Source organism: Sinohyriopsis cumingii, unplaced genomic scaffold (genome assembly GCF_028554795.1).
Source record: "Sinohyriopsis cumingii isolate HCF-2022 unplaced genomic scaffold, ASM2855479v2 utg000813l, whole genome shotgun sequence".
In the NCBI taxonomy this organism is placed as follows: domain Eukaryota; kingdom Metazoa; phylum Mollusca; class Bivalvia; order Unionida; family Unionidae; genus Sinohyriopsis; species Sinohyriopsis cumingii.
In genome coordinates, this window is record NW_028315934.1 from 895,468 (window position 1) to 907,680 (window position 12,213).

The 12,213-nt window shown below is 32.8% G+C and overlaps 1 protein-coding gene across 1 annotated transcript in view; it reads right to left on the minus strand.

Moving 5' to 3' along the window:
• Positions 1–7,342: 7,342 nt before the first annotated feature.
• Positions 7,343–12,213, minus strand: part of LOC149773206 (neo-calmodulin-like) — a 66,282-nt gene continuing 61,411 nt past the window's right edge. The window contains exons 4-5 of the mRNA XM_089946634.1: positions 9,867–10,112; positions 7,343–8,053 (exon numbers count right to left, since the gene is read on the minus strand). Of these exons, the coding sequence (XP_089802760.1) occupies positions 8,007–8,053; positions 9,867–10,112 (293 nt within the window). The 3' untranslated portion in view covers positions 7,343–8,006. The remainder of the gene's footprint in view (positions 8,054–9,866; positions 10,113–12,213) is intronic.

A 12,213-nucleotide genomic window follows, 5' to 3' on the forward strand; every position in this document is an offset into this window, starting at 1 on the left:
GTCAATATTCTTTCAAAACAAATATCAGCTTTAATAATGAGTGATTCAGAAGTCTACATAGTTTTACAGGAAGATATATTAAGATAATCATGCAATAACAAATACACTTTTTCTAGATCAGGATTAAAGGCGTTCAGTGAATCATCTAACTTAGTCACAAAAAGCTAGTTTCCAGCCAACCATTCAAAACTGCTGTTCCAGATATAGCCAGTCAGGAACTAGATCGGTCGGACTAGTTAGCAGAACGAATTTAGTTATTGGATCCCGAAATGTTGAATGAATTTGTCCAAAGAATAGACAATGGAAATTATTAATGAAATCGTGCTACGTATTTTACATGACTCGTCTACTCACCTTTACAGTACGAACTGTTCGCATGAAATTAGTATTAAAACTAGTAAAAATTACTGAATGGCTCTTGTTAAAATCATTAGTTTGAAATTCGCACTCTTGCAGATTTGCAGCAGCGAAGAGAACAGTATTGAAACCTGAATCCTTCTCAATTAATTCAAGCAACTAACAAAAAAAAAACAAAAAAAAAAAAAAAAAAAAAAAAAAAAAAACAAAAACAAAAACAAAAACAGAAATTAAAGCGAAAAGCGAAATTGATTAATTGCCGTAAGTTGGTAATATTCATTTTGCTTTGAATATTTATTTTATATTCTATGCTTATATTTTATCATGATTGTAATCTGTAAACATAGCTAACTTAGTCCATTATTTTAGGTAGCAAACACAATGTATGCATAGTTATTTAGCTCAAGTTCAGTCCTGCTTACAATCAGACTATGTTTTTCTGTTAGAGCACTTTACAATCTATTACAATGTAGGTCTAGTAAAAATGTCTAAAAATAGAGATTTGATAAACAAATAGCTCATTCCTGTTTTAGGACATATTGTGTGAATCCATGTGTGATCAGAGTTGACAATTGTGATGTTGAAATCAGACACAATTCTAGAATAGTTATTTATTTCAACTATTCGTTGGAATTAATAAAGTGCTCATTGACTTTCCGATTAATATATTACTTTGGATTTTTCTGAACGCATTGAAAATTATTTTGGATTTCACAGTTGTGTTATATCAAGGCACTGATGACTGTTAAAATTCGCTCGGAACATTCTGCATTTTTTCGTCCAAAGAAATAATCCAGTTCTATAATTTTGGACTTGTGATAGGACATAATGGATTATTTAGAATTTAATTCTCATTATTGGATGTGTCTTTTTGATTTTCATTTTATATTGTAGCGAAATAAATTGCTTGTTGATTTTAATTGAATCGTTTGTTTCATTTTATTTTGTTGCATATTTTATGACCTACAGTCCTAACAAAGGGTTACATATGTCAAATTGAAATATCGTTTTGTATGCTGTATAATATTATCTGATAAACAAAACTTTACCCCGTTTAAGAATATAAAGAAGCGACACGATAATTGTTTATTTCATTTAGGGGACCTTGATACATTGGAGCAGTGCAAAATAATATAGGATTAATTCATGTAACAAATTAAATTACATACATTAAATTATTCTCTTTTTACAGGTGACAAGTTATGTAAATCCTTGATTCATGCGTTGATTTATCTCTGTGTCCTCAAAATAGATCAATCTGTCAGACATTTATCTCTGTGTCCTTGATTTAGATCAATCTGGTGGACGTGTATAGAAACAGAATCTAAGGGTTGCAGGAAAAGTTAATCCAGTATTAAGGAGTTAGAACTTGTGTACCTGGAGACCCACAGCCGGGGGTCGACTACGCAAGCACGATAGATCGACCACACACCGTGTTTTTACTGCCCTTGTCAGAATTGAGAGGAACGAACAAGGTGGTTCTAATTTCGGAACAAATTTACTGTAACTAATTGAAAGCCACTGTGGGGTGGACAACAAATCTTCCCTATATTTGCTTATCATCCATTGTTACAGAGAAATGTTAACTTCATATTTTTACCGGCGACTTCGATTGACGTCAACAATAGAAGATAATAAAAACAATTGACGAACACAATCGGCTCCCTCAGAGTTAAACCAAACAATTATAAGTTGTTTCTGGATCTACTTACAACGGTTTATCCAGGAAAATGCTTATACACACACATTTACACAGACACACATACACATACAAACACACAGAGTCAAGAATGTTCCATATGTACTATGATTATTCACATGACGAGAAAAGCTTGTTTAACTCGAAATGTGTTATCCGTTATTGTGAATATATATATATATATATATATATATATATATATATATATATATATATATATATATATATATATATATATATATATATATATATATATATATGTGTGTGTGTGTGTGTGTGTGTGTGTGTGTGTGTGTAACTGAAATGAAATATGATTGAAAGGGTGATTTTAAGGGACGCACGTCCGCAACATGTTGAAGGAATCCTCTGTTTGTGATTCAGATTTGTAATAAACAGCATAGTGTTTCACTCCGTCATATTTTCCTGACATCGGGCCCACGAGTCGTAACACTGACCTCGTAATATTGTACGCCTAGGAAGGCATCTGCTAGTACTATTTTCATACATCTTTGTTATGACTGGGACGGGGGTTCGAACTGTCGACTTCCCTCATCTGAGGCGGACGCTCTAAGCACCTAGGCAACGGTAAGGTTTTTGAAAGCAAATCTGTATGGCTTCTCTGAAAATATAAACATATGCATGTTTTAATGTTGGGCCTTATCCCATGTGTCTTTCAATATGGAACCAGCGATCAAAACATGGATCACAGAGACGCAAAGGAATCTAGACCCATTTTCACCATCCAGGCCACTAATGCATTCGTCTTGATGCTTTGAAAGAAGACAAGGAAATGATATGGGGTGGGGGTGGAAAGGACATACCTTCTAACCATTGTTATGCAAATTCATTAAAACAAGAAGTTCATTTATGCCTTCCTACGTCAGAGAGTCTCATTTAGACTTTCTGTTTCCTGGCGTCCTCACCACATTTTCAATCTCGTCTACATTTGCAGAAGGAATGTTTAGAAATAAATACAAAAATCAGAACTCTCTCTCACTCTCTCTCTCTCTCTCTCTCTTTCTTTCTCTCTCTCTCTCTCTCTCTCTCTCTCTCTCTCTCTCTCTAGTCATCTAAAAAATAATACATCTAATGATACGAATAATAATAATAATAATAATAATAATAATAATAATAATAATAATCATCGAAACTGTAAATAATTTTTGTTGATAGTTTCAGCCAACTTATGCATAACTCAGTCATGAAATTAGAACGTACATCATACTATTACATAAACGTTGTCAACAATATATTTCTAATCCTTATACATTGGTGAGGCCAGCAGAAAGACGGAGGTAGGTTGAATGGAATACTACTAACTGAATTGATGGAGAACAGTTTAGACTTGTGAAAAACAAATGCCGAATAAAATAAGGCATTAATTGTATAAATTTTAAACAGAGGGAAAAAAATCTGAATGAACGAAAGGCCGAATAATAGGTAAATCAAATAAGTTCCTTTCCATACAGATAAAACTATGATCATTAAACCTTATTTCGTGGTTATATAAATCTATAATAATTGAACAGCCTGATCTGGGATGATGCCATTAGGGTACAACATATTCAACAAGTCTTGTCTTTATTTTTTAAGATTAGTGTCGTCTAATATAGATATATGTATTTGACTGACCAATTGCATAATTGCATTTTTTATTTATGAAATAAGAGTAACATGCCAATTTGAGGACAGACAGCTAAAAATAAATTTGTGTCAGTAAGTTTCCCAGACTACTATATACCTGGTCATAAAGTTGGACACCTTGAAGTTGTCTCAGATAGTGGAAGCGCCATATATTTTACACCATTAAAACTATAATAGAGCTAAATTCTTTCATGGTTAAAATATAGAGGGGAATGAAACAAACTACTGACATTATACAATACAAATAACAATAATAATAATAATTTGAATACTAATTTGATTATTTAATACGTTTATCTTTGCGAATATGTAACTAATGGTTTAAGTTTTCTTCAAGTAAAATAGTATACGTCCCTTGCATATTTTGAAAGGTACATTTTCTTCGACATGAGTATCGTATAGTGTTGTTATATGCATATAATCCAATCAAATCCAATATCAAACATAACGTCAGATTTATCATCCTATATGACAAAAGCTTATTCAAACATAACTTAGCTTATTTTGGGTCATCGAAGTAGACATGAAAGGCTGACATTTTCCATGAGGATTATATGTATGTATCTCTCTTTATATATATATATATATATATATATATATATATATATATATATATATATATATATATATATATATGCATGCGGACTTATCAGATACATTTGATATACTTAAATGTGGTTCATCTTGTATGCTTTTTCGTCAAACAGCAATATAACATATTTTTAATAAAATGTCGAAATGAAGTCACATAAAAGGATACCCCCTGAATCGTTTGAAACAATATCATATAGAGAACGATAGAAGAATTTTACAGCGCCATGAACAACGTAACTAATCAATGTTCTGGAAAAATTTCATTCTCGACAGAATATAGTTCGCTTGCAGCGACTTATGAGAAAACAAAACACAACGCATCCATACATATTTTTCAAGTATTATCCATTGGAACCGAAAACTGATTTTGTTTTATTTATGTTGTACAGGAGGCATTTTTGTTTCCAGCGCTCTGCCACAAATTAGAAAGTAGTTAGTGCTAAGAAAGCTATGCTATAAATCAAAATGCCTCTTGTGACCGAAGTCTACGTCATGATGAAAAACAACGTAAAAGCAAGGATTGTTTCGTACCGTAGCAACTGGAATTTTTTTTTTTTTTTTTTTTTTTTTTTTTGTGCCACGGAGGACTATGCATCCAGGTCTGTATATGAACCTGTACCCGACTGATTGTAACTATTGCAAGCTGATTCAAGGAGCTTCCTACCTGGCAGGGTCATTAGACCAGAAGTTTGCAATGGACGTATCATAATTAAAGTTAGATATATCAAGTTGTCCACTATTTAGTGAACTGCTTGTATGTTTGAATATAAAACCAACATGCTGATAATGACTGAGTGCATTCAAAATTAACCAAGACAAACTAGCAAATGAATTTGTAGTTTTCTTATGCTGCATATGGAATAAAAGAAATATATGTACAATCATATCTACGTCACTCTAATAGTTAAAGTTTATACTTACTAAGCAAATTTGCATCTGTTTAAGATGTATGTCTGTGTATCCGAACAATGATATACTTTACTTACATAATGTGATGCATTTTCGAGTCCTGATTGGTTACCTGAATTGATTTATTATATGAATGTGAGCCTTTCCCGTTGCCTTCATAACGGGTACTATGTCCAAGCAAACAACATTAGAGATGAATATTTCCAATGGAAGAAGGCAATAACATAATATTAGTCCTCCATGCATGTGTAGTACGTACATTTTTTACAGAGTGCGTAATTTGGTCGTGAAGCCTACATTGCTGAAATAAAACTATATGTATTAAATCATCAGATGCATATATCATATAGGATGATTTTAGAATCCCGCTGATGTTAAGCGACTCTTTTCTTGAATTGAACTAAGAACTCTATGTTTATTTATATATTCATACTTTTCTTTAAATTATGAATCAAGATTTTTTTTATAGCAAAAAATCATATACTAGGATTCTGTGATTAATACAATCCCATTAGCAGCAACAAAGTTTAGAAATGACTATTGATTTATGTGTATTAAAAACTTTTATTTTAGTGTAAATCTGTTCGGTAAAGTGAATGTTGCGTGGAACCGAGTACATACACCGTACAATTATGAAATACAGTTTGCGTTGGATATATTAACTTTTCGGGATTTGTTATGCCATTGAGAAATTTCATTGGTTACTATACACCAAAATGATGGCATCTGCATGATCACATATCCGAAATAAAAGCCGTGTAAATTAACAGGGGAAAAGTATTTTACTGTATTACGGCGTAGACTGGCTACTTCAAATCGCAGAATATATCGTTTTTACGGAGAGGAAACAATGCAAAATGGTCAGTGAAGTTGTTGTTGTTGTTGTAGGGTTTAACGCCATTTTTCAGCACACGATAGGCTATACATGGTGGCCAGTATTAATGGTGGAGGAAGAACCCGGGAAATCCCCGGAAAGAAGTAACGGAGAATATAATATATGCGCATGCATATATAACCTGTCCGTTTGGTGCAGATTGGGTTATCCTAATAGTTGCTGAGAACACTGCAAAATTACATTCGTGTGTGTCCGAAAGTTGCCTAACTCACTAGCAGACATTCAACATTTAGAAGTGCGGTAATCTTTATAAGACAATCATAGACGTATTACGAATTATTCAAAGATGCATGTTTCTTGACCATCTTGTCTCTCAACCATTTCACTGATTTGTAATTTTTTTTATTTCAATCGTCTTATAAACTATTTCACACCTTTAACTTCAAACAAGTTCGCCAGCACCTTTTGAGCCCGAGGATAATATATAGCTAACAATATGAGTGGGTCGTTAATCCAGCTGTGTTCAAATTAAAAAAACAAAAACAATACATAACAGTGCAAACCTTCTTGTAAATTGTGTATACATCTTCGGTACTTATAATTGTGTAATCCAATCCGTCGATAAATTGGTTTTGTACTATATTTTCTTTTCTTCCACCTTTATGTGGTAATTTATTTTGAAATTTATTATAAACATGTTTTAACGTCATTTTCAGCAACGTAAATAATTTGCTAAAACTAGTGTTTGTTGAATTTTGGAACCAGATGGATGACATAAGCTGCAGTGTTAGCGCTGACAAATTGGTACCCCAAAATCTAAGTGCTTTCTCGCTGAAGAAATTTCCATTGAAAACTACAGGTTTATTTTCAAATATTCTTAAATGATGCGTTTTAGTTATAATCTGTTTTTAAGAAACTCAAACCTTTCTGCGTGTATGTATATGGGGGAGACATTTGTCCATCATTGTCTTCATTTATGCGACAGTAGTAATATCAATACTTAGATTATTTCAGTACTTTATTACGTAATACAGGAAGCAGATCCAAGTAAGCACAACTTATTAGATGTTAAAGATGAAGGTGGAACTTAATTTCTCATTTGATTTACCTGTATATATGCTTCTAGATGGTTTATTAAACTCTGACATCATTCATGGAGGATGGGAAGTGGATCATTTTTAGCTTTGAATCAGTGGTATATAAACGACATTTGCTTCTGAGCAAAATGTTTGGTGACACTTGCAATGCAAATATGTAAAGAAACAAAAGTGTATTTTTTTTTTATTCAGCTTTATTGACATCTATAATTCTATGACAAGATGATTCAAAGTTATACAGGTATGTATGGAGTATGTGAAAATATAAATAAAAAACAAGCATAAATTAATATCAATTATAAAAAGATCTCTTCATTTAAAGTTCTACAGAACAGAACAAACAAAAATCATTCAGTACTTTAGACCTCCGGCCATATATATATATATATATATATATATATATATATATATATATATATATATATATATATATATATCTGTTGATATTAATACATTTTACAGCTCATTTCTTAGTTTCAAAAGCAAGATATACAATTCCGAAACATTTGTAAAAGGGCCCTATTTCTAAGTGGACAATAAATTTATAAATCTATCTACTGAAGGGTTTACATAAAATATCTTGCCGAGCTATTTCCCCTTTAAAGTGGTATAAGAAATACACTGAACAATCGATAAGTATGAAAGATTCCAATACTATTAGCGTTAACAAATTCCACATTTATGTCCTCCTTTGTAAATGTGTGTATCATCGACATTGAAGAAATGACATTAAGAGAATGTAAACCTCTAAAAGATGCAATTAGAAGTAAAACACATATCATGATAAATATCAGTAAAGTAAGAATGCATATTTTCTTATTAAAAAGCGAAATTATCTTCAGCAAGGCTTGAAAACAGACTGGCACTACTATTAACGTTTTTTGATTAAAATTGGTTCGCATAAAAACTTCGTGAATTCTGAAAGATAAAAGAGGAAATACATTTATTAATATGGTATATAGAGATGTGCCTTCAACGTGTTTTGCTGCTGTGATTCTAAGCCATGATACACAAGTGGAAACAGCTTTGTTTTCATTGGACAAATCCCTTTCTTTAGTATCACTTTTCGCGTGACCAAAACACCAATTCATTTTCATGTTAATTCAGCAGTGCTGTGCATGAGAGAGATGCTTACGTGTCTGAGGTGCTCTTTAGTCCAGCGACATCTAATCCAGTGATTTCTTGGAAAACATTTGTCATATTATAAGTGGGTGAATAAAGATTGACATTTGCTTCGACATTTTAGTTTACATTTCGGTTGAATTGCATGATAGTGGTACGCTGTTCCACTGGAATATTTTTTTCAACGCAATTTACCAAACGTTGAGGATCTATGCAAGTATGATCTGCTATGAAATTGAAGATTAATAAGATTGCCGAACTTCTCTACATACGTACCCAACGCAACAAAAACGCAAAAACAAAACTAATGTACAATGCCAGCTGATCTAATCATATCACATTCTTATGCAAAATTCAAGGGCCTCTGCTTACAATTAGATAAGTATTGAAAACACCAACCGTATCAGTTATTTGATCCTTATTCAACCACCAGGAGATCAATAGAAAATGAATATTTAGACATATGAAGAAATATTAGGCTAACGTTCCAGAGACATACAAACAGTCAAAGGATATCTATGATCCTGTGGAGGGGAGTGGGGTAATATGCCCTTCAAGCAATATTAACTGATAAATAATGGTTCTGGCCATTTAGCGAGCATTATATAGTCAATCACACGACCCCTCATCCCCCGATGGGTCAAGTGAGAGGAATGTAAGGTAGGATAATGATTAAAATTAGATAAACAAAACAATTACTGATCCATTAATTTAGCAATATTAGATGCTGGGATCAGGTTTTTAGCATCCAGTTGTCATATATTTCGATCATAAGCAGACGTTGTAATTATGTCAGTTGGATTAATTTCCATATGTTTGTATAGGTCTTTAAATTAAATTAAAGTAGTTACTTTTATCTTGTTTTTGCAACAAAGATAAGGTACGTCGATGTTACAGTATAAAGGACGGTTCTGAAAACTATCCATTTTCATTAATCTTTGGTGGTCATGCTAAGTGACTTTATTTAAGTCTTTGTCGATCATATTAAGTGAATTTATAAAGTCTTTGTCGGACATGTTAAGTCAATTTATAAAGTCTTTGGCGGGCATGTTAACTGCTTTGGCAGGCATGTTTTGTGTATTTATAAAGTCTTTGGGGGACATGTTAATTGGATTTATAAAGTCAGCTATTGATTCAAATAGTACTGGTACGTTATATGTTTGATATCTACATCCTTCCCGAATGAAGAAGGTTTCTTATTTTTCAAATAGCCGTCTCTGCAATTTTTTGTTTTGAAATTCTTTTTTTTTTTTCTAAGCAACTGCAACAATTACAGATTAGAAAGCCTGGTTTTGTCACCCTTCCATATACTCTGGTTAGTTTTGGAAATTCGAACACATAAAATCAGATGAATAACAGCTCACATGCTAATGTTCTGAAAATTTATGTTATTTACACATGATAATAATTACGTGGACAAAGGAAATAAAACAGGGGAAGTCGTAGAAAGTACAATCCTTAATTGAATTAATACATAGCATATCATGTGCGACCTGGGACACAATGAGGAACACGTTTGCCAAAAAATGTGAGATGTTATTGCATGTTGCAGACCACGTTTCATTTTATCTTGTGATTTTCTTTAAAGAAAAAGAAAGAAAGTGCATACCTTCTATATTAAGCTTGCCATTTTCATCCAAATCCATCAGAACAAAAAGTTTATTGACGTCTTCATCTGTCAGAGGGTTTCCAAGAGACAGGAGAGCTTGTTTCAATTCCTTGGCGTCCAGTATTCCATTGTGGTCCTTGTCAAAGTATCGAAATGCTTCGCGAAGCTCAGTCTTAATTGTTTCTAATGGTTTAGAAAACTCTTTGATCAGTTCGCAGTACTCGTTATATTCGACGAAACCGCTGTCTGGACAGAGAGAGAAAACATGCCACAAAAAGTTATATTCAGGCCAACAACGGCATTAAAACTAAAATAAAATACGGCTCAAAACTATGCCAATTTTAATGCATTTTACTTAAACGCTAGCGTTCTTTCGAGTCGTATCGTCACCGGATACGGCCGCATGATCTAAAAGTTTAAACAATTATTATAATTCGTTCCCAGTCTTTGAAAACTCTTAAAAAATGAGACGAATTTGAGTGACCTTTGTCTTTTTGCGCCGCATGCGAGGACAAAGGAGACTCCCTTCAAAATCGAATGAGTAAGGGATGAAATGGAAGAGAATAAGCGTTTTATTTACCTAGATAATAATCGCATGGTTACACTCGTATCACTATTACTCATCTTTCGTATCTATAAATGTATCCAACTGTAGCCTTAATATTATTTTATGGTCGCTTATGTAATCTTTATAAATATACCTTTCGTGATAATTTGAGGTAGAAGGTATTCAAAAACTGGGGTCCATTTCATGGAATGTCTTTAAAAAGATTATATTAGTAAGACAGAATCTCGATCATACATTTTTTGTTTCTACCAGTTTTGCTCAAAGATTTTCTGTAATCCCACAAGTAACAGCAAAATATTGAACAGCCCTTTTCAAATCAATTTAGATTTATGGGAGGGTCGGAAAGACGGTTGCAAGACGATATATCAGAAATAATTAATAATATTGCGTACATTACTGGTGAATAACATACAGTGTTTAAAATTATCTGCCTATTCATATTAATCTGTAGCTATTTTTGAAAGCTATTTTGGAAAGGGAGGAAGAAGACGAATTTTCAATTCATGGTATGGGTTTTGTTCGACAGTAGGTTGTACTTTGATTATAGATTGTTCAGCACAAAGGATGAAGAATTTTGGATAGAACAAGTAGGCGTTCAACATCAAATGTGAACTTAATATAATGACGAAGAGTAATACTTTTTAACAAGCAAAATGTGAAAATAATGTAATGACGAAGAGTAATTCGTTTTAACAAGCAAAATGTGAAATTAATGTAATGACGAAGAGTAATTCTTTTTAACAAGCAAAATGTGCTTACCATATTTTTGGCCGGGTAATACAAATATTTCCTTTCCTTGTTATAGAAATCGACTTGAATCGAATAGTAAGTCAGGAAAAGGTAACGTTGGGTACAAAATTAAAGTGATGTTTGTTTTCTTCAAACTAGTGTGATAGTTTTATAGCGAGTGGCTTTTCTTGACCAAATTTATATTTCATGAAAATATATTCCCATACACCCCCGACAAATCACACAGATTAAATTAATAAACATATTTTACAAAGTTTTCTAAAATGCAATATAACTTGTCTGCAAATGTGTGCACTAATTTGGTATGACAGCAACGTTTCTGCAGAATTAAAACCGTACGCAAGGTAACTTCTTTCATAAGCAAAATGCATCAGAAAATGTAATGCATTACAGTCACTCCAAGTTAGAAAATGTAAACTGCGGTAAAGCTACACAAACAAACAAACAAACAAACATAAGACACAATTTGTATATTTCAACAAACCGTATAAAGTCACACAGTCTATTATAACATTGGAGATAACAATATATATAGACATTTTACATATCTCATCGACTGAGAATTTAGAAAATGGACTTATCTTGTAACCGATGAGCGTTTCCAGCAACACAGTACCGTTAAACGTGGATAACGATGCGTGGTAAATATTTAATGATATTGCTAAACCAGTACAACGATGCGTGGTATATTGCTATACCAGTATAACGATGCGTGGTATATTGCTAAACCAGTATAACGATGCGTGGTAAATATTTCATGATATTGCTAAACCAGTATAACGATGAGTGGTAATTATTTCATAGCATTGTTAAACGAATCTAACGATGCGTGGTAAATATTTCATAATATTGTTAAATGAGTGCAACGATGTGTGGTAAATATTTCATCGTATTGTCAAACGAGTGTAATGATGCACTGTAAATATTTCATGGCATTATTCAGCAGGTTAAACACCGTCTTGGTGGCCTAACTCGTTGGAGCGTCCCCTTCTGATGCGGAAGGTCGTGAGCTTGGCCCCGGCCAAGTCA